Raw genomic sequence first — 23894 nt, 5'->3', positions numbered from 1 at the left:
AGATGCCTAGAAGCAGATTCTTTGAGCAGGGTACACCATATATGTCAGCTACTGATATCCCCCACACCCAGTATGCTCTTTAAGGTGCAGTATAGAGTACACATTACCCATTTCTCATTCACCAATGATAACCAACCTCAGGATCAACTTGGTTCCCAAAATGTATTTGGATTAACATTAAAAAAAAAAAGCTGTGTTTGGAAGCAAAAATAAGCTGTACTAAGAATTTCAATGGAAAGCTAATTAACTCTCTGGAAGCTGCTATACAAAATCTATACCATTTGGACCATAAAAGATGCCAACTCTGAACTCTAAGCACATCCTACTATTAGAGAACACTAGGCCTCAGTTGCCTGGGAAGTGATGTAGCCTGCAGTACACCACAATATGTATGTACCAGTAACCATCAACTCCTCCACAAACCCCCAGCTTGCTAGTCCTCTGGGCTCCTGAGCAGCCACAGAATGGGCTTTTCTCCCCTAGTTAGCAACAAGCGGAGTGGCTGGCACATGGGAGTCTCCTCATAAGTAGTATTTGTTGTCTGCACCCTGGGAGCCTGGAATGAGAGGTTAGATAAACTCTCCCAGAGCCTGGAGGGTAACAACACACACAGCAACAACTGCGGAGAGCATGCATGTGCCTCTATACTTTAGCTTGAGCAAATGAAGCCCAGTGTGCATTTCGTCTCATCTGACTCCAACCATCTCTGAGTTAGGCCCGACAGTTGTTCTAAGTCTGACTCTGGACAGCAGAAAGGGGAGGGAAACACAGGGCAAGAGGCATATATCTGAAAGTCTGAGACAGTCACTCCAGTCCCTCTAGTCAGAAAACCCTAGCTCTATCATATATATTTATACTTCTGTTGAAATTTTGTGTTTAAATGAAGATGTCTAAAGCAGAAAAGCTTCAAGCCCGTTTACCTGGCCCTCACACAAAAGTTCAGAAGCAAAGAATAATGCCTAGGTAATATTAGTTTCCTAGGATCAGCCTAACAATGTACTTTAAAATGGAGTGTTTCCAAAACCAGAAATATATTGGGAGCTGGGCGGTGACAGCACATGCTTTTAGTCCCAGCACTTGGAAGGCAGAGTCAGGAAGATCTCTGAGTTCAAGGCCAGCCTGGTCTACAGAGTTGAGTTCCAGGACAGGCTCTAAAGCTGCACAGAGAAACCCTGTCTTGAAAAAAACAAAACAAAACAAAACAAACAAAAACCTACTAAATTGCTGGTGATGAGCTCCAGTAGAGGTCAGGACTTGAGAAGGTTGGATGTAGCAGGACATATAAAGAAGATGCACCCGACAGCAGTTTGAATCTTTTTCTGAGCTTCTGGGAATATATTATTTGTTAGTGTGTTCAGGAGATAGTCTACAGGGGTTTAATTTTATGTCTTACAACAATGAATATATCGATCTATATATTTCAAAAATGTTTAATATGTGACTATTTTCCCAACATGAATCAAAACATCCTCGAAAAGTCATAATCATAAAATTCAGTGATCACTATTCTTACCCTGACTCAAACTTTCAGCTCCCTCATGTCCTCCTCACCCCTTCTCTTTTCCCCTTCTGATTCTCCTAGCTCCCTCCCCCCCTCATCCCGTGTTCCCAATTTGCTCAGGAGATCTTGTCCCTTTCCCCTTCTCTAGGGGACCATGTATGTCTCTTTTAGGGTCCTCCTTGTTTACTAGCTTCTCTGGCAGTGTGGATTTAGGCTGGTAATCCTTTACTCTATGTCTAAAATCCACATATGAGTGAGTACATACCATGTTTTTCTTTTTGTGACTGGGTTACCTCACTCAGAATGGTTTCTTCAAGTTCCATCCATTTTTCTGCAAATTTCAAGATTCCATTGTTTTTTTTCTGCTGAGTAGTACTCCATTGTGTAAATGTACCACAATTTCTCTATCCATTCTTCAGTTGAGGGGCATCTGGGTTGCTTCCAGGTTCTGGCTATTACAAATAGTGCTGCTATGAACATCGTTGAACAGATGCCCTTGTTGTATGAATGTGCTTCTTTTGGGTATATGCCTAGGAGTGGAATTGCTGGATCTTGTGGTAGACTCATTCCCATTTTCCTGAGGAGTCGCCATACTGATTTCCACAGTGGCTGTACAAATTGGCACTCCCACAAGCAGTTCTCCTTTCTCCACATCCTCTCCGGCATAAACTGTCATTGGTGTTTTTGATTTTGGCCATTCTGACAGGAGTAAGATGGTATCTCAGAGTTGTTTTGAGTTGCATTTCCCTGATGACTAAGGATGTTGAACACTTTCTTATGTGTCTTTCAGCCATTTTAGATTCCTGTATTGAGAATTGTCTATTTAGTTTTGTACCTCACTTTTTAATTGGACTGTTTGGTGTTTTGGAGACTAGCTTCTTGAGTTCTTTGTATATTTTGGAGATCAGCCCTCTGTCAGATGTGGGGTTGGTGAATATCTAGGAGATACCATAATAGAGAGAGACATTTTAGGTTTACAGAGAAATCAGGCACTAGGGAAATGTCTGGAGATCTACAAAGATGACACCAGCTAACAATCTAAGCAACAGAGGAGAGGCTACCTTAAATGCCCTCCCCTGATAATGAGATTGATGACTGTATTATATGCCATCCTATAGCCTTCATCCAGCAGCTAGTAGAAGTAGAAGCAGACACCCACAACTAATCACTGAACTGAACTAGAATCCAGTTGCAGAGGATGAGTGATGAGCAAAGGGGTCCAGATCAGGCTGGTGAAACACACAGAAACAGCTGACCTGAACAACGGAAAGCTCTTGGTCCCCAGTCTGATAGCTGGGATACCAGCATGGAACTGATCCAGACCCCAGGGACGTGGGTTTCAGTGAGGAGACCTTGGAAGTCTACGGGACCTTCTGTGGTAGTTTAGTACTTATCCCTAGCGTGCAAGCCCATTCCATATAGAGGGATACTCCCTGAGCCAAGACACATGGGGGTGTTTTTTAGGACCTATTCCAAAGGATACAATAGACACTGATGAACCACCCTCCCCCATGGAAGGCCTCACCCTCCCTGGGGAGCAGAAAGGATATGTGATAGATAGGGTTTTAGTTGGGGGTGGTGGTGGTAGGGGAGGACTGGAGGGAGAGGGAACTGGGATTGGCATCTTGTTTCTAATTCAAATTAAAAAAAATCTGCAAATTTTTTTTTTTCAATGATCACAGATCCAGGAGCAAGTAGACAAAGTTTAACCAAGGAGGGGAGAAGAGGCCCTTAACATTTTCTCATGGTCACCATTGCCAGACAATTTAGAATCTAAAAGACTAATTCTTAACTTATAATAAGCAGAAGTTCTTATCAAATTATACTATAATCAATTTTAAACCTATATATATATATATGCACTTATTTACATATCAAATATAATTTCTGCAATACTCCTATCTTTCTTAATTTTATAATTTTCTAATGATTAACTTGTAATGTAAAATCATATCATTTTTTGATTCTGAGTTCTCAAATTCACATTTTATATCTCTAAAAGCATTAATATCTTCACTACAAAGGAAGCAGTAAAGTTCCCTTTTTTGAATTTTTTTTTGTACTTTCCCAATCTTGGCCTTCATTCCATCTCTGGGGACTAGTTAGGAATCCTGTTCAGCCATTTCATCAATATTAATATTTTCAAATATGTAGATTTTATATTTTTTCAATGTTTATTCATCTTATTTCTTTTCCCAAACCACCTCAGACCATCAATATTTTGAGGGCAAAAGGGACAAGTCAGTGAATCCAAAGACCACTATACAAGTGATTTTATTTTTAAGTAATAAAACTAAAGGAGGAAGTGGGGCTCTATCCAGTCAACCTGAAACTAGAGCTGTGTCATACAGTTTCTTTAGCCAGGCAACAACCATGCAGTCTCTATAGTCAAGTTATAAGAACTGGAGCTTTGTCATGCACTCTTACTAGCCAAGCAACAATCATACAGTCTCTTTAGCTAAATGGTGAGTGGTGCCACCATTAAATCACTTTTATAAAGAATACCTTCTAAAATGAGTTAAAATTACTTGCGATTATTCTTATAAAGTCTATATTGACCTATATATACCATGGCTCTATGGAGGTTTGATCCAAGAAGTCTAAGGTTTCATACATACATTAAGCAATGAATGAAAACTAAGTACGTTCTATCACTAACACACACACACACACACACACACACACACACACACACACACACACACAAAGATTTTGAAAGTTAGAAAATAAAAAGGACTACCTATTTAAGAGAACCCGTAAAAATAGTATGGTATATAAACTTCAACCTAGAAAAAACCCAAACATGCTAAGGCCTCCTGCTCACCATGTTGTACACAGAAGCTGGCCACGGAATATGTCTCTTTTAGTTAGATTTAATTGTCAGCTTGACACAGCCTAAAACCATCTGAGAAGGGAATCTCAGTGGCCTCAGGGCATGGCTATGAGTGACTGCCTTGATTGCTAATTGATGGAGGAGGGCCCAGCCCATTGTGGGCATCCCCATTCACTGGGCATGTGGTCCTGGGATGCAGAAAGCTGGCTAGGCATGAGCCTTGAGTAAGCCACCAAGCAGCATTTCTCCTTGGATTGTGCTTCTCAAGCTCCTCTTTAGGCTTCTAGTCTCTCATTGATGGATTATAACCTGTAATAAGCCCCTGTCCCCTCTAAATTGTTTTTGGGTAGAGCATTTTGTTGCAGCAATAAAATGAAACTAGAACAGCATGTTTATCATTTTCCCTTTGTGTCCTTTCCCCACATTTGGAATGCCCCTGTGACAGTTTGACAGTCTGTAATGAGCACAAGTACTGCACTGTGAAGTGCAGACTTTAGATTTATTTACTTACCGATTTGAACTCTTCCTTCCGTTCCCCTCTATTCCTTTAACCCTTTTCTCTGTCTTTCTTTACTTCAGAGATGAAGCTTCACATTGAATAATCTTTGGAGTTTATTGATCCTTCAGAATTTTGTACAGGGGAATAGATAATTTCCTCATTTGGTGATTACCTAACTTGAGTTTCTCACTTTTACTTTCAGAAAGGGTCCTGGGGTTAAATTTGCTAGAGGCTCACCTGTCTTGAGGCAGTATACCAGGCGTGGCCAACACAATGAGAAGTCCACCATCTGTTTTGTATCCCTGGACAGGTATGTAGCCTACTTCTCATGGGGTGGTGGGCTTTAGGCATAGGTTTTTAGAGACAATTATAGTGCAGCATATACCAAGTTGCTATTTTGAGCTTTCTAAGAATAAGATTGTGTAGGAAGAATGTACAACACAGAGAATTTGACATGAGTCATGAGCCTGTCACCATTATCCTTATTAGACTAGTTTTATGAAACTAAACTTCAAAAGGTGACAAGTACATTGAATTTTCCTTCTATTAAATTGTTCTTCCTAATTATTCACTTTTCAGTAGATAAAGATCTGTGGAAAGCCAAAAGAAGATCATGTTTCTTCTGAAGTTGTATGAGCTTATCGGATTTTTTTTTTTTTTTTAGATCAGTGGTTTGGAACTCTTTGTCACAGTGACATCTGTACTGTGACCATTGGAACCACAATTCATTCATTCTTTAAAAAAAATTTGAACTGATATTAACATGCCTGTTGATGTGTGTTGTAATACTTTTATGGGATACATTGATGGAATTTGCATCCCTTAGAGTCCTGTCACGTTGGTATTTTCATGGACAGACTTGCAAAGCCTGAAGACCCTGTGCATTGCAAAACTAATTCACCATTGGACATGTAACACTGTATCATACTTAGTTCAGCCAACAGTACCATATTTTATATGCCTATTTCCATGTACTTATTTCAGTATGTTTTTATACATAGAAGTAATTAAGGACATCAGTTACATTTAAAACCCTTTACTCTGGGAATAGGATCTGTCACACAATAATCTGATGCTGTACCAGATGCCGAGGGACACAGGGTGAGCCTTTACATGTGTTTTCTAGAAGTTGTTGGCCTAGTGAGAGAGTTTTTTTTTTAAGTGAAAAATTACAAATTGGGGTGCATACTGTCAAGAAAATGAGTGAATTCCACACAGCAGAAATAATAAAATTAGGTGATAAGGAAGGTGACATTGAAGATGGAAAGTGAAAGCTAAGATTAAAGAGTTGGAGAAGAATGTACAAGAGTGGAAGCCCAGAGGTACAGAGGCAGGCTTGCTGTAGGAGAGGCACTGGGGTGGCTAGTGTGATGGGAAAGACACAGGCTCCCATGATTTGGGGCTGCCAGGCTCTGGGTAGGAGCTGGACTTCTAAAATATCTTGTTTACATGCTTTGTCTCTCTGTTCCAGGAGGAACAGAGAGTTTGGAGGCTTAATTGACATCTTTCATATATAAAATATATGTTTGTAGCCCTCTCTTTAGAGATGCATAGCTAATTGTATTCTGGGTAATTTGCAGATTCAGTATTGGTTAACTTGTTTAATTTTCTCCCTCCTCTCTCAGAATGCCCACTGAAGTCTTGCTGAATATATTTTCCTACTTGGATGCTGTGAGCTTGCTGTGCACTGGATGTGTGAGCAGACGCTTTTATCACTTGGCCAGTGACAAGTAGGGGGAACACCGTGTCTGTCTGTTATTTGTGATAATAGAAGTTGTGAAAATTAGTAGGCATTTTAGCCATTTCCTAAAAATTAAGAGAATTAATCTTAATACTATTTTCAGACAGTGATTGTCTTATGATGTATGTAGTCATGTATTTTCAATTATTTGCATTTATGAGTATAAGATATGGAATATTCTTTGCATATATTGAAGATAAAGCCTATTCCTATTGGGTCTGTAGAATAAAACTTTGATCTGTGATCAGGGGCCCCAGGTGTGATAGACTCATTCATTCACAGAGCTTTTCACCTGGTCCTGGGTTCTTGGGCAGATGGTGTGCTTCCTACTGGTGGTCATGAAGATCACAGAGAAAGAAGTGAGAGAAGGGCCTGTTAAACTGACTTAGCTCTTCCTTCCAAACCTGCTAATCAAATATACTTGATATGTGGGAAGAGTGAGAGAGTGGAGTCCTTACCTTGGGGATTAGGGAGTCCCCATACTTAGGCTCTCGGCCATCTATGAATAAAGAGAAGCAACTGCTTATAGTTTTCATTGTGACCTTGGTCTGCACATAGAATTTCATCTTGTGTAGGGCGAGATGGAGTCTGCCTAGTATCTGTTGAGCATTTTGGTCCCACTTCTTGGCTTTTGGGGTTTCTCTCTTACTCAGTATCAAAGACCATGCAAATATTGATTCTATGTCGAACCTGTGGATTGCAAATCTGCGGATTGCTAGGAAAAGCATCCAGGTGAGGGATGCAGGTTTGATTTGGGAGACAAGGGTGTGGAGAATGACAGATAGGCTGCTGTGTTTATGTTCTTGGAGCATGGTAGGCAGGGAACATTCTCAGACACTAGTCCAAGAAAGATGGTTTCACAGTCCTCTGGGAAAATGTAAAACTTTGGATTCCTACTCTACATTTGTGAAGATTATAATTCAGTGTATTGGAAGATTGTAATTTAGTGGTCTGGAATCCATATTTTTACATTTTCTCCAGGTCATAGTAATGAATATTGAAGTGACTGGTCTACCACATCTTTGATGCTCTTGTGTTTGCCCTTCAAGTGAGGAACCCATAGTACATCCTCTGATCTCATTACGGCTGTCCTACACTGTTCTCACACTCCAAAAGGAACATGCACCTGCTCTAATTGAGAAGGGGCTTCTTGTCTTTTAATTTTAAAAGGTTCAAGAAATTATTTTTTTTTCTTTTCTTTTCTTTTTTTTTTTTGTGGTTTTTCGAGACAGGGTTTCTCTGTGGCTTTGGAGGCTGTCCTGGAACTAGCTCTTGTAGACCAGGGTGGTCTCGAACTCACAGAGATCCACCTGCCTCTGCCTCCCAAGTGCTGGGATTAAAGGCGTGAGCCACCAACGCCCGGCAAGAAATTCTTTTGTGAGAGAATATATATTTTATCTATATCAACTAGTGGAGCATTTGACAATAATTTTGAAATGATATAGATCATTTTTGAGTCATTAAAATGTATTCATGTGTATATGCATATTTGAATGTACCAGTCTAGACTGTAACTATGACATCTGTTGTACAATCAGGATAAAAACAGTAGCTACCTCATGTGTGTATTGGAAGGACTGAATGAGTTCATGTATATGAATTGCTTAAGTAGCAATTGACATGTGTGCTCAGGAAAACTTAGTGGTTGCTGTTATATTTTAATGACTTTCATTATTTTACCTTTTTGAAATTGGGGCATGTTCATTGTTAAAAATTTAAAGATAGGAATAAAAGTGAAAGTGTAATGTATTTACTCTATTGTGTATTTGTGTACAGTGCTTATGCATATACATACCCACAGTAAGTCCAGATTCACCCTTTATATAAATCTGTGATTTTTTTAATGATTGAACTCCTACTCAGTCATCTTGCAGAAAGACAGTATTTGGATGATCCCAAATAACATGGAATTCTTAACTTAAATCTGACTCTAGAAATAGGCTTTTCCTTTTTTTTTTATGTGCTTTTGGAGATAGTGGATCTAAAACATTTCATTTCAGACTGTGGTCCACTGTACACATAAAGACATGCAAATTATTCACGGAATTGCCCTATTTGATTAAAAATTATTGTGTATCACTCATGTAATACATTGCTGTTACAAATTCTTTACTGTGCCTACACTTGCTATATTTTATCCCTTTCTTCCAGTCTTATTTGGATCAAAATCTACTCAGCTGCATTTTCACCGAAAAGATCACACTGGAAAGTTAACTCAGTGGAGGAGACAGCCACATCTGTGAGCTTACTCTCAGTTGAGGATAAAGAAGCTGGGTACTGGAAGAAAGAATATATTACAAAACAGATCTCAGATGTGAAAGAAGCACTAGCCCAAATTGTCAAACCTGTCAACTCCTACACGGGCCTTCCTGTGAAAATCAAAGAGGCCCTCAGGTGTGTAGACTGCTCTTGGACACACCAATGGCTCCGGGACAGAACCGTGCAGTTTCTAACCTGATGTTGTCATAGTCAGGTGTTTTAGGTATACAGTGGATATGCAGAGGTTTTTGTTTGTTTGTTTGTTTTGTAGTTTGCAGGCCTAAGGATTGAAAGTAGGGCCACACATGTGCTAGGGAAGTGCCTACCATGAGCTGTGCTCCTAGATGAGGGCTTTGCATGTGCTAGAGAAATGGATGCTATGAGCTCCATTCCTAGACTAGATGAGCAGTTTATATTAGAGGGAACGGTCTCTGATAGTTTTTTCTTTGTGTGTGTTTTTGTGTTTGTAAAATGCACAATATTTTGATATTGGCTTACGTTTTTATAAACAGAAGAAACAGTCTCATGGTATGGAGTAAAGCCAGGGTGTTGAAGGTGCCCTTCCATTGTCTGAATTGCCAGTCATGGAATGTCACAGATACTCAGGGAGTATTTGCTGGAGGAGAAAAGGCTCTGAAGGTGCTGTGGGTGAACTGAAAACAGGTCAGGAGTGTGCCAAGGATGGAAATGACATAGGACGTGTGTGTGTGTGTGTGTGTGTGTGTGTGTGTGTGTGTGTGTGTGTGTGCGCGCGCGCGCGCGCACATGTGTGCATTGATAGAGAGTTCTTTCTTAGAAAGCATTTTGAGCTTTCTTTTCTTTCTCTAGAGTATTTGGCCTACATTTTGCAATTATATTGAGAGAAAAAAGTGGAAAAGAGCACGTCATGCAGCATGTTGATCTTTCCTTCAATGACACATCTGTCACTGTTGTGTGGTATGATAAAAATTGGCCACATCTGGCCAAATTGTCCACCCTGGATCTGTGTGGTGTGACGCCAGTTTTTGCAGACCGGTATAAAACCTTTGACCCCTATGGGTAAGTACTAATTCAGCAGCACATTGGCAAGGACTCCTGGAACCTGAGTGTTAATTGTCATTCCTTTGTAGCTCAAATACCACTAGTGGATTTTCACTTGATTGTATGTCAAAGACCTCCCTGTCATTCTGTATTGCTATGGAAAAGAAGATACTGGGCTTTGCCACATTTAGGCCTAGATTAAAATGTCTTGAATTTTATAATAGTAAAAATGATAATCTAGTTTTAAAAGTTTATTAGGTGACATGTAGCTTTTCAACATTTTTACTTTTAGCTGTTTTAACAAGTGATACAAAATTAGCGTATTTTTCAGTAATTATATACTAATGTTAGTTTAAATACTTTATAAATGCAATTAACACTTACTGTATGTGATTTTTCTCTTGAATTTACTAATATGTCCATATGCACCTGACTCTGCCTCCATCTTCACATCTGTACATTGGGGGGATGCTGATGGCCTTTAGGGTGAAGATCATGAGACTTAGCTGTGAAGTCTATAGGTCAGATGAGTGTTCACTACAGAACACACATCATGCTGTTAGATGGCTTTGCCCCAAGTCTACATGCACTGAAAGGCTCATACCTGCTTCTCCCAGCAAATCCTGTCTTCACCAATGGTCCCTGTCTTGTGAAAGCTGGACTGTGTCAGGGGTAGATCCTTATGTAGCAAGTATGCTAGCAATTTTTATATCAAATCTGTTGCAGTGTATGGTCATGTCTGCCTTCTCCACAACTGTCATGCTGCTGTCTAACCCATCCCTTTGACTTTTCAGCAGCATTTCTCCATTGAGTTTGTTACTGTCTTTGCTTACTGTAGTTTTCCTCATGGGTCCCTCCCATGCCTGTCCCTATGAAGAGAGAGGGTTATTTCATTGATTCCCTGGAGTGGGCCTGCTTTTGGTCTCTCTGTGGTGCCAGCTCTGTGGCTGCTTAATGATCATACTCAGCTATCTCATGGCTGCGATGCTTGGTATGCTCTGATGACATTATTAGCATAAAACACAGACTATTTTCCCCAATTAGATTACTAGATTCATTTTGACAATACAGTTATTTGGGTAAATCTGAAATTTGTATGATGAACTTCCAAGTTTTTCTAATATAGTAGGTAAGTTGTATATATTCTGAAATTATGTTTGGAGTAGGAATCCACAAAATGCACTGTTTTGATATGTTACTTGGTATATCAGAGATCATTGTTTATAGGTACTGGCACAAATTACTTATCATTAGTTAAAGTATCTGGAAAGACCATGGGTTAAAGATCACATGTTATGTTGAATTATAGAACTTACAATATGTGTGTTCCCAGAAATTGCCACCAAGGCCAGGAATACGAGTTACTACATGGTAACGAACGAATGCTGGGATTCATTGGGGGAAATGAATCTAATGTAATTAGTTTCCATTTAAACTCTGTGGGTCAGCCTTTCACCGGCAGTGGTAAGCAGAGCTGAAAGTGTTTCAACAATGTGTTTTGATGGGTCTCTCTCCACAGTTTGTAGGCCAGTGCTTTCAGCTTGAGGGAGAACAGGTCTTTGCTGTGTCTTTGTGAGAGCTGGGAGAGACTATGCCTTCACTTAAGCTCACATTTGTTTCTACTGTGAAGTGTTTCTGGGAATATCAAGAGTGCTCATGGTGTTATTTTCAGATAGTTTCCCTTTAGCTTAGATGGACTTTCTAGATGGACTCTCAACTGTTATTCTTGTTAGTTCTCTGTTCTCATTTCATGCACCCCTGTGCTCTCCAGGTTTGTGAGGAAGGTGGTATAATGTTCTCAGAGGCCACAGTGGCCATGGCTATGGCTTGCAAAGCTAAGGTGAATGGTGGTTTTGATTGTCCCCAGAGTCTGTTGAGTATTTCCACAGCCATAACTGAGAGTGCTTCCCAGCTGTGGTCCATTGAAGAGGGAGGGAAGAGGCTTTCTGCCATCTCCACCTAGCTGCCTCTTTCTGTCTTGACCATGGCCACAACAATGGTTGCCAGCTATTGAGCATCTGGTAGATGTGCTGTGCTGTCTTGGTATTTTTTTCTTTTGAGTGGTCTGGCCTTCCCTCTGAGCAGGTGTTCTCACATGTTGGGACCCAGTCCATGATGTTGTGAAGTCATTGTCAACTGGAGCTGATGTGTCCCCGAATTACACTTATGTCACTGGCCCTGTGTTCGCCATCCTCCAGGCAAACTCCTCATGTGTTGAGTCTACTTTTAGTTATTGTGTCGCAGATCTTCTCACCAACCAGCTCTGTTACCTAGTTATTATGCTCAGCATAAAAATTCCTTATGAACACAGTGCTAGAGTCCTGTCTCCTGAGAGCTGTAGTTTGGTTTTGCTGCCTTACAGACCTCCTCTGCTTTGGAGCAGTGCCCCAGGTGACCCTGCCTTGTCTCACTTAGTGTCTGTATGTGTATCACCTGTTATCTGAGCACTGGTTCCCGGGAGTAAATTCCAGATGGCAGGGTCCTGGCACCTTAGGGACTGTGGCCTAGTGCTCTGTTGATTGACCACTGAGGTCTCAGCTCCTCTCTGATTTCCCGAGCCATATGTTGTTGTCTGTCCTGCATTGTACTTGTAGATACCATTCCCTCTGGAGGGTGTTAAGTCTTAGTGTGGAATATAGTGAAGGCATCTCCTACACAAATGAGTATTTACTCTTGGGCACTAAGACCGAGAGTCCTGTGCGGCTCTCTTAGGAAAACACTCATGATTCAGCTTACATTTATTTTTAATGTTTCAGTTTTCAGTGTTGTTTCTCAGATCCACCTATAAAAACTCTGGGCAAAGTCACATCTGCTCTCAGAGGAAGAGTAAGAGGGAGGGGAAGAAAAACACAGTAGGGAAAGAAACTTGGTGTATTTGCCTCTCAGTTGTACAAGGCTCCATAACTATGTCACTTAGTTTGAGCGTGTTAGTGTGTATAAATAATTGCTCCTCAAAAGTATTTTTAGTTACACTAATGAGACTCGACAACAAGACATACTGAAAAGTTCATATCTCTCTCTTCTCTCTTGGCATGGTGTTCCAAGACCACGATGGCTATCTTTAATTGCACAGTATGATCTGAGTCATTTAAGCAAGGCTGCCATGATTGGCTGTGATAGACTTGTCCGGGTATTCTGTCTAAATCCTGGACTCCTGGTGGGGCTATGGCAGGTAAGATGGAGTTCATGCACGGACTATGTTGTCTCCCTTTACAGTCCCACATTTGCACACTGTTATATATCTGTAAGATGGAGTTCATGCATGGACTGTGTGGTCTCCCTTCACAGTCCCATGTTTACACACTGTAATATATATAAGGTGGAGTTCATGCACGGACAGTGTGGTCTCCCTTCATAGTCCCACGTTTGCACACTGTTATATACGCGACTGAATGTAGACTCGGAGGTATTCAGGGCTGATTGGATGACAGAGCACTTCCTCTGCCTTCCTTTTTCTACTGACAGTTATTTCTTTAAACAAAAGGACACTTTCCCACTTCCCCTCCCCCAGTAAGTCTGTTCTACTCTCCTCTCAAGTCTTTCTTTGCCCAAGTTTCTGATAGTACATGCCCAACTTGGAGGTTTCTTTTTTTTTAATTTGTTTTTATTTTTTATTTGCATTACAAATAAGATTAAATTACATGACAATCCCAGTTCCCTTCTCCCTCCCTTCTTCCCCTACTGCACCCCCCCCCAACTAAAGCCCTATCTATCACATATCCTTTCTTCTAATCTACACCTGACTCAACCTTTCATGAGAAGGGAAGAAGAAGAAGGATGCAGAGGTCATGAAGGAGCAACTTGGAGGTTTCTAAGAATCTTTCTGACTTGTGTATGTGACATGGGACATACTCTGCCCTTCAAGGTCAAGTTTCTAAGAAGTTACTCTTTCAGTCTGTGTGTTTCTGTTTCACTAGGCCAGGCTGAGTTCTGATCCTTCTCAGTTTTAGTGTTTTTATTTTTATTTTTAATTCAGATTGAATTATATCACTTTTCCCTTTTGCCCCTTTCCTTCCATCTACTTACAGGGCTCTCCCCTCTAACCTCTTTCATGGCTTCTCCCACTATCAAATCGATAGCTTCCTTCTATTATTATTACATACGCACATACCTATATGTATGCGGAAATATTTAAATATAACCTGCTGAGTTCATTTTTGTTGTTTGTGTATATATAGTTTTAGGGCTTACTATTGGATAACCCATTAGAGGGCTCAACTCTGGGAAAGGCTATAAGTCTCTGTCTCTAAGCACCCATTCTTTGCCTGTAGTTCTATGTCTAGGATTGGGACTGTGGGACAGTTTCCCTTTTCTATGTTAGCATGTCTATGGGTCGTTTGTGTGGGTCTTGTTTATGTAGTCATTTCTAAGACAGACTGTCTGACAGCAAACTTACTGATGTTCTGACTCTTACAATATTGATGTCACCTCTAGTGCAGTGTTTCCTGGGCCATAGATTTGAGATATGTGATGTAAATGTTTCCACTGGGGTTGAGCTCCAAACCACCTGTTGATCTCTGTATTGTTGTGGATTTTTGTAATGGTCTCTGTTTGCTGATGAGGGGTGATAGCTACATTTACTTATGGTTGTCAGGATAAGATTTAGAATGTAGTAGGGAATTATGCTGATCTAGCAAAGTGGCTGCAGTGGATTCTTTTCTGAGGCCCATGACCTCACTAGCCCTGGGAAGTTGGCTAGATTTCTAGTACCAGGCAGAATTTCCCTCTTGCTGAGTGGGTCTTAAGTCCAGTTAGCAGCCTTTGGTGCCACCTACATGTAAGCCCCACTTACTTGCTCCTTTACAGATACCTTACTGTGCTGGTCATTGTTGTGGTTTATGGGTGTTGCAGCTGGGTAGGACTATCAGTGTCTCTCCCTTGGCAGCTTGCATAGTATTTTCTGGTACCACAGAAGCTAGACCACAGGGAAGAGGCTTTGAGGTCAGATAAGCTGGAATCATCTGAGTCAGTCTGAGACCTGTGTCCTGAGTATGCAATGTATTCAGCAGACGGGGTTTACAAACATCAACTTCTGAGAGGCAATCAAGGCCACAGCAATAGTCTATATTATACCACCCTGACAGCCAGCCATTCCAAAGAAGGGTTCTAATGGGGTTATATTACGGACATTCCCTTGGTGGATTGCAGGAAAGTGTTATGTACCTCTGCGAGTCCACACTTGTTTAGTTTTGTGGCTTTGGCTCTTGGTTCTTTAACGAGAGCTGCACACGGGATGGTTGAGAGGGCAGTGTGCCTCTGTGTACACTGATGGGACACACTCACGTTTTCAGTTTTCTGCAGCAGCATCCTCTTGTCGTCTTTATCAGGTGGCCATGCCAGTCTTGTTTCTTTCCTTTCTACTCTCTGTATGTGTGTGATTAGGGGATGAAGGAGCCGTTTGCTTATGCATTTTATGTCTTAAATTTTTGGATCCTTTTTCGGTCTAGAATTATGAGGACTTGTGTTTGATCTGCACAGAGAGTGGTACCTTCAGGCTTATTATTCAGGAATAGCTACAGCAGTAAACATAAGTTCCCCATCAGCCAATGAAGACGTGAAATTAGTCATTTCTACTGCATTTGCCCAACTAAGCAGTCATTTTGAAAAGAAACATTTTTCTAGTTTGATTTCTGTTGCTGTGATAAACAGCATGACCAAAAGGAAATTGGGTGAGGGAAGGGTTTATTTCATTTTACACTTCCAGGTCACAGCCCATCATTGAGGGAAGTCATAGCAGGAAGTTGAGTCAGGAACCAGGCAGCAGAAACTATGGAGGAAGGTTGCTTGCTTGTTCTCTAGCCTCTGCTTAGCCTGCTGTCATAGACAGTCCAGAACTTCATGCTTAGGGATGATGGGCCCTCCTACATCAATTAGCAATCAAGAAAATGTCCTGCAGACAGGCTCACAGGCTGGCAGATCCAACCAGTGTCTCGGCTGGGATTCTTGGAGAATTCTGGATGTATCAAGTTAACAGGTGAAGCTAAGTAGAAGAACATTATCCAGTAATCCTCAGGATCTGTGAAATTTACCAGACATCTGCAGGGTCTTACCAGATTGTCTTTATCTTTGAAAAGAGTTTGAAGTAGTTTGAAATCATCTCTCTCTGTCTTTCACTCACAGACACACACACACACACACACACACACACACACACACACACACACACGTGTATATATATATATATACATATATATATGTATATATATATTTACGTATATGTATACAAGCATATACATATTATGAATTATTCATATATACATATAAATGACATGGAAATCATTGTGTATAATAGAGCATTTTGCTGTCTCAAGTGTAGGACATTAATTCTTTTGGGACTGCATTTCTGCATGTTGAGTGAATCATGGTCCAGTATTGTATGCAGGTCTTTTGGTGACACCTTATTACCAATAACAATGCATGTATCTTCAAGATGATAAATTATGATTTTCAAAATGAATTCGTGAAAAATTAAAATACATCTGTTGAAAACTCTGTTCTTTTACATTAACTTTTCAGAAGGGTGACGGACTGGCTTTTGTCATGGCAAATCTTCATTTTCATCGCCTCGTGGAGAGAAGCACATTAGGCTCAATCACTCTGTACGTATCTGTGTGTGGGTGAATTGGGTTTTTGTATGATAAGGATAGAGGGTTATAAGTCAGTTCCTTCTTAAAATTCTTATAATAACTATGAAAGTATTCTGTAGCCAGTGGACACAAGACCACAGACCTGACTGACCGCTTAGTAATGTGTTTTATTGACAACATAATTGTATTATTTATGGGTATGTATCTGCTTGATTTATTCTATTTAAGGATTTTATACCTGGTAGAGCATTATAGAGGCAGGAGTGCTTTGTTCTGATAGCATGCTGCCATTCACCCCCAGGTTCTCCTACTTAACAATGTGAAATTTTGAACTTTGAAAATGTGCAGACCTTTGGCACTCTGGTTGACTCTTTGTGTCTGTGAGTGTCTTCTAATATATCAGCCTGTTGTTTGGTGGGGAGCAGTGTTTTCTGTCTCTCTGCAGCTTTCCCCTTGATCCCTTCCTTATTTACTTTTTTTAATACCTGTAAAACTCCTGGGTGCTTTTAAGTATGTTGCCTTCCGTGCTGAGGTTTTTCTTAACTGAAACAATTGGTTGGTTTTAGCTTGAGTCTCTGCCTGATTCCCTGGCCTGTAGGTCTGTGTTGGCGCCCCTGTCTTTGGCCACTGAGAACACTGAGGGCGGGGTAGGCTTTGTAGAACTACGTTTCTAGGGTGGATCTTAGTCACAGTCACCGTGCTGGTCTGATGGCTGCCCATGGAACACTTTATCTTTTTTTAGAAGTTGGTGAGAGCAACATGGAACAGTTCTTTTAAGTTCATGGTAGGAAAGTTATTAGGGTTCCTATGGTGTCTCATTGGTGGGAGGTAGTGTTTTGAATAGATAATAATTTTTAGGAGTATTTTCCAAGCAAGTATTTTGTCTGTGATGCTAACAGATTTGTGTATGTTCTGATTTGCTTTTCAGCCCCTATGTGCCACCTCCTCATCATAGTCCCTTTGTGGATGACAGCCCAGACTATGGACTTCAAGGCTACCAGCTCCACATTGACATGCATGGTGGTGGGACTTTCTACCTGTGCAGTACACTTTACACCCTCTTCTCTAGCAAAGGTGAAATCAAGTTAACTTTTGTTTCTAAGATTGATGGGTTGTAGAGAGGAGAAACCATTCAGTATCCAAGTTATTAGGAAGCACCCTCCTAGCTGGTCCTTTATCGCCTGTCAGCCTGGCTGTGTTCCCTGGCCCTCTCTTTGCATAGGACTTGTGAAGTGCTGCAGTGCAGTCTCTTTGGCTTTGGTTCTGTTGTCTCCACCACTCTCTCACCTCTACAGAAGGCTTCCCTCCTCTTTTCTGTCAATATTTCTAAGTGTTTTTCTTAACTTCCAAATCTTCCCTTTCCCTTAGAATTTGGTAAATGTGGCCACAGGGTGAATGCCACAGCCTTACAGAGTGAGACTAAAGAGAAAACAGTCTTTCTCTTATTTGCACTACTTCAGTGTTTACCATTTGCCATGCTCTCCAAAACTAAGAAAAGGGGTGGGGGAAACTCAAGCTCAGAATGCATGCCCTGTCCTGATCCACCTGCTTGTTTCCTTTTGGGATTGTTTTATGAATTCTTAAACTTGAAGTCTGATATAGATCTTCTTGGGTTCAAGTTTAACGTTTTTGGTGAGTATATTTTATAGAGGAAAATGTAACTTCATTCTGCATCATATTACAAGGCATGCCCTGTCAGGCTGTCCTGTCAGTAATGCTGAACTTCACCATTTGGTTAAGAGGACTGTAGTATTTCCTCATTGTGAGGGTATTCTTTTTCAAACATAATTATCCATAGTCCTCTTCCACTTGGTGGACTCGCCATCTACTGATGACCCTTGTCCAAATCAGGGTTTTTTTGTTTGTTTGTTTGTCTGTTTGAGTTTAGAAAAATGTTGGTTTTTAAAAATTATGGAGTCCAGGAAGGCGCCTGGTGCCAATCAAGCCAGTTTCTCAGGCCACCTCACAGGTCCAGAATAGCCACTATGGTTTTGCCCTGGCTTTCTCATTTCCTTTTCTCTTACAACACATATACAGGGTAAAGCCCTATCTTGCTCTTTGGAAGGAGGAAGCCCCATAGATTCATCAATGGGCCAAGTGTTTTGTGTCTGGGCACTCATAGTATCGGAGCTTCACTATCTGTAAAATTTCTGTTTCATTTCCTCACTGCAAGGAAAGCATCGGGCTTGTTTTCTATTTCTGACTGGGCATGGTTTGTACAGATTACCAACCATTCTGTAAAATTTGTTTCTAAAATACTAATTGCATTTTAAGTTTTATAGCTTTAAAAATGTGAAATAGTTTTACATTGTATAAATACAGAGAGCTCCAGTATTGCCTGTTTGCAGAATTTACCAACTAATAATTCCTTTTCCTTATTTGTGTTATCCTTATCTCCTTCAGTATATGTGCCTCTATACATATGTCCATGCATGTAGAATTAGCCTGGCTATTACTGAGGGGGTCTCTGTCCATTTGTGCTGGAGTTGCCAATGACCTGATATATATATGAGCACTCATTGTAGCTGCTTCTGCAATTAGGGGCTGGCTACAGGTTCCCCTACAGTTTGGTGTCTTCAGGAATTGCTGTGAGACTGTGAAATAGAACCTCTTGTGTTACTGATGTGGCATCTGCAGCTAATAGCTAGTCACCTCTCTGATTCCGTCAGGCTGCCATGAGGTGAGGTTCCCATGTGACTCTGGGCCAACCTCTCTCCAGAGCAAACACCTGGCTACATGTACATAACCGTTGTGTGTGTGTGTGTGTGTGTGTGTGTGTGTGTGTGTGTGTGTGTGTGTGTGAGAAAGAGAGAGAGAGAGAGAGAGAGAGAGAGAGAGAGAGAGAGACAGACAGACAGACAGACAGACAGAGAGAGAGAGAGAGTGTGCATGGGGGGAAGTGTCTGTGGTTTCCCAGCAGTGGTCCTAGTAAGGTCTAATGTGGTGATGTGCTGCAGTAACATTCAGTCTAGCTCCACACAGGGTAAATAAACCCCATCGGTAATAACGTGGTTGTTGCAGCCTGCAAGAGTTGAAGCCAGTGAAAGGAAATGTGAAATTGAATAATTTGCCTCGTGCATGCATCCTCATTCTTCTCCATGTTTGGCTTTACACAGTTAGAGGACTTTGCATGTAGATTCCGTGCATTTCCTCCCTCTTCATGGGCTTCCACTAAGAGTCAGGAGAGGGCGCTGTTGCCACCAGAGTCTTGTAATGTCTTTTAAAAGTACAAATGGATCGTCCTTTACAGTTTTTGAGAAACTCTCTTGGTACCCTGTGGTATATTTAGTAAATTGAAGCTATGTCATTGCAGTTCAGGATGACAGAACTTTATCCCTATTTTTTTAAAAAAACTCTTTGTCCCTATCAAGGATGAAATGTTTTATCATCATGTCCCTAGAATTTAGGTTGTTCTACGCTCCATTTGTCCTCAGTGAGACATGAGAAACCTGGCCTGGCACTAATGAGACAGCCTCAGCGGAACACTATGGGGTCACAAAGTCAAGGTTAACTTGTTTGGTCTTTCATTAACAAATAGTAACAGAATTCAGGGATGAAACGTCATCCCTGAATAGACAAAATTCCTGCATCTAAGCAGTGAGGCCCAGAGCTTGCTGAGCAGGTCCTTATACACAGTACACACTGAGAGGGCTCTGAGACACTCAGATGTTTTTCTGGAGTGCCAAGGGAGAAACATGGGGCAGTTAGTCATGGGTGTCTAGACTAGTTAGTACGTATTCAGTATCTAGATTACTGTAGCAGGAGAAGGATACAGTTAAATAGGACATAACACAGAGCCTGAGCTTGGTCATTTCGTAGGGCCGTTTCTAGTATCCTATCTTTGTGTAACAATCATGTGTATGTACCAGTTTCATCCATAAATTGATTGCAATGGGAATTGTAAAACTTGCAGAATTGGTTCTGAAATACATTTGGAGGGGTTAGGATATGGCTCAGTGGTAGGTAGAGCTCCTGTCTAATATAAGACCATAGATTCTAGTTGCAGCAACACAGATGGATAGTTAGGTGGTGATAGGTGTGTAGGTAAGGAGGTAGATGGATGAGGAAGTCTTTTTGGAAAAATGACTATAGAGGGATGACTGTAAAACTTGGATTTAAAATTTTAATGGTGAGCTGTTAGAATCTTTTCTGTGCATGCTGTGGGTCCAGGCTTTAGACAACAATTAGATAATTATCAGGGAGTAAGGACAAAATTTAAGAGATAGACTGTTGTCATGACACTTGAGGCCCTATGTGGACCTTGCTGCTGACATCAGCTTTTCCTTCTGGCACAGGGAGCCACTGTTCTGTATTGAGCTAATTGTTCTCCAATCCTTTTCTTTGTAAAATCAAACTTCTTTGAATTGTGAACTGATCACACCAGACAGATCCTTACTCATTTTTGAAAGTGAGTAGTGAGATGGGGTCTGCTTAGCAAACATTAGCCACAATACTCCTGCCATTAAAGAAATATGGTGTCACTGAAGAGATAGGAACCCAGATGAATGGGACAGAATGCCACTGCTCATATGTAAAGTTTACAACTGTCCTATTGTTCTAAACCATTTAGTTATATCTGATAAACATTTACTTACAGAAAAATAATTATCACATGTTTTAACAAAGTATAACCTGGTTATCTTTATGTCTGGGTATATCTTCATCCTGTAGAGTATATTGTTTTTTGAAAGTTTTGGTATAGAATGGATAGGGTCTCTAGAGTTGAATGTATAGGGAATGCAAATTCTCAGAGTTTATTAATATATTCGTTTCAGAGGGAAAAGTTGTAATGAAGTATCAGAATAAGTTCTAAGAGTCTGATGAAGGCTACCTCTTGGTCACAATATTTTCTGTTTGTAACTCATTTCATGTACTTTGCTAAAGGTTCTTTGAAGTTGTTTTGTTTTTCAATGCAGGCTACTAAAAGCAAATCAGAAGTCTCTAGTGGCTCTTGATGCCTGGGGTTAGATTCTTACATCACAGTGGGTGAGGACAGTGGTGGAGTTGGCTCAGTGGTGACTGCTCTGAGGTAGGCATGGCCTCACTTCTCATAAAGCAGGCAGCATAGTGTCCATGCCTAGCCTGGCTGTTGTCACCCACTTCAGATCACAGCAGATGCTGCTGGGCTTTTAATTCCTGTTTCTTGTGGATCCAGCTCTCAGCCATGAACACCAGGTCCTGCTTTGCTGTCCTCTCTTCACTGCCCTTTTAGAAGCACGTGTGTTCTATTCTGCAAGCTCAGGAGGTACTTTACGTCCTCTGATGTCATGTGCCCAGGCTTCTAGACAGTACCATCCACAGTAAGGGATTGTTTGGGATAGGCTTTGCTACCTGTAGCTTGACTTGATATGCACTCACCATGATTCGGTCACTTTTTCTTTGTCTTTGGTTTGTCTGACTACTTTTCTATGGAGCTTACTCAAACATACTCATCTAAGCAACTGGAGAGTTGTCTTTCTTTGATGTTCTGTGAGTGTGTTTATGCACTTTTCTGTGTGGGCATGTGGAGGGCAGTGGCCAATGCTGAGTGTTCTCTCCATTGCTTTCTACCTTATTTTCTGAGAAGGTCTCATTGAGTCTGTCAGTGATTGACCAGACTGACTGAGAGTCCTTTCTCAGTCTCCCTGTAGAGGCTTTAGAGCTGCACGATTCTCCTGGGATCTGGACTAAGGTCCTCATGTTTATACAGCAAACAATACCCCCTGAGCCATTTCCCCAGCACTCTTTCTTTTATGTGTTTTGCTACTTTGACAAGTCATAGCTATATTGAAGTTTAAGGTATTTATATAATCTCTTTTCAAAGAAAAGATTTATGATCCCCAGAACACCACATAATTGATGACTATTTCTTTGTGTATTCCCATTGAACTTAAGTACAAGGGAAGATTAAGTGAGGGTGTATTTTGCTGTCTGAATTCGATTTATAGGAGGGTAAGAGAGAAAGAGGGATAGATAATAGCACAGGAAATACTTCCAGAATGTTTTGTAACTTAATAAGGAAGTGAGTTTATAAAAATGCCTTGTGGGTTTTCCTTTGTGCCATTTTTTTCCCTTTCCTTTCCTTTTATTTTTGAAAAGGCAGCTAGACTGACATCAGTTATGATTAGTTTCAAGCTTGTTGACACACCGGGACAATTCACAGCCTTTAGGATATTGATGTATTAGTGGATAAAGTCAACAAAGAGGAAAGGTGTGTAGAATGAAGTTCAGTGGAAACCACACAATGCCTAAAGTTTTTGGTGTTCTCACAGTGCTCGTTCCTCCAGGACTGTGGAGAGCTGATAAGATCTCACTAGAGTCAAGTTTTTATGGGGGCTGCTGTCTAGGTCCCTGTGACCTACAACTACTTTACTTCCAGACTCCTACTAGGAAAGAGGTACTCAGTATAAATCACACAGCACAGGCGTTAGGCACTGTGAGAAGCCTTACCAATTAGGTGGAGGGGTTCTCCTGAATCCTGTATTCCTGGATTGTCAGAGGCTGCCCCTGTGAGCAGACCTTGTGAAGAACAGTTGGACTCCAGCATGCTGTATTAGTTCTTTTTTACACAGCTATCCATTAACATTTTTATTAGGTTATGGTACAGCCTGGTGAACAGAGGGAATAGTCCAGTTGTGTCTTTGAAGTGTAAATTGAGCTTGCCAAAGGGCCTGATCAGCAATGCAGAGGATAAAGGAATATATACTTATTTGATCTTAGTATCAAGCTAATTATTACCATTTTCAGAAGCAGAAGGAGAAAGGTTTTGCCTAGCATGGTATATTGTAGTCTTTTATCAGTATTGAGAGGAGTAGTTAGAATAAAGCAGAGAGAAGTAATTTTAATAGTAAAGTTTGCAGCTCCTGGCCTTTGACTTTTAAGAAGTATGCTTTACATTTTGGAGCACTTTTAGGTCCATAGCAAAACTGAGAGGGAGGCAATATGGAACCATCCCATCCTGATCCATCTGCCTCCCCCTTCCAGAGAAGAACATTAGTTACAACTGATGCCCACATGTCAACATAGCCTAAAGACCACAGTTTACAGTAGAGTCACTTCTATTATGTGTTTTATGGGTTTGGGCAAATTTTAATGGTGTGTATCTGCTGTTAAGTACTATACATAGTCGTTTTATTACCTTAACAGTCTTCTGTGGTCTGTCTTTTGCTCCTCAATGTCTGGCAATCACTAGTCTTTTTACTGTCTTCATAGTTTGTGTTTTCTACACAGACTTCACACAGAATATCACACACATGGAATTATGAAATGCATACACTTCAGATTGATTTCTTTTAGTTGATAATATGTCAATTTTTCATAGTGTGATAGCTCATCCTTTGTTAGTACTGTTTAGATGTGCTAGCTTTTTCATTAATCTACTGAAGGAAATCTTCCAAGTTCGGTTAATTTTGATTAAAATTCCTATAAATATGTACATGCAAGGTTTGTATAGACATTTTCAACTCAGCATATTA

At 40.7% G+C, this 23894-nt stretch overlaps 1 protein-coding gene across 8 annotated transcripts in view; it reads left to right on the top strand.

The window, feature by feature from the left end:
- The window catches only part of Fbxo15 (F-box protein 15), a 40116-nt gene that overhangs the window by 1438 nt on the left and 14784 nt on the right, over positions 1–23894 (top strand). For 6 of the 8 annotated variants that reach the window (XR_003483028.2, XM_027403732.2, XM_027403734.2 and 3 more), the window contains exons 2-8: positions 5036–5143; positions 6459–6563; positions 8726–8968; positions 9662–9871; positions 12899–13025; positions 16370–16452; positions 17369–17514. Coding sequence is in view for 7 of the 8 variants with exons in the window: in XM_027403732.2 (XP_027259533.1) it covers positions 5036–5143; positions 6459–6563; positions 8726–8968; positions 9662–9871; positions 12899–13025; positions 16370–16452; positions 17369–17514 (1022 nt within the window). In the remaining variant the exon portion in view is untranslated. The remainder of the gene's footprint in view (positions 1–5035; positions 5144–6458; positions 6564–8725; positions 8969–9661; positions 9872–12898; positions 13026–16369; positions 16453–17368; positions 17515–23894) is intronic. The other 2 variants (XM_027403735.2, XM_035440295.1) reach the window with 1 other exon arrangement.

Source organism: Cricetulus griseus, chromosome 2 (assembly GCF_003668045.3).
Source record: "Cricetulus griseus strain 17A/GY chromosome 2, alternate assembly CriGri-PICRH-1.0, whole genome shotgun sequence".
Classification (NCBI taxonomy): Eukaryota; Metazoa; Chordata; class Mammalia; order Rodentia; family Cricetidae; genus Cricetulus; species Cricetulus griseus.
The sequence above is the reverse complement of the archived record's forward strand: the minus strand, read 5'-3'. Positions and strand labels throughout refer to the sequence as shown.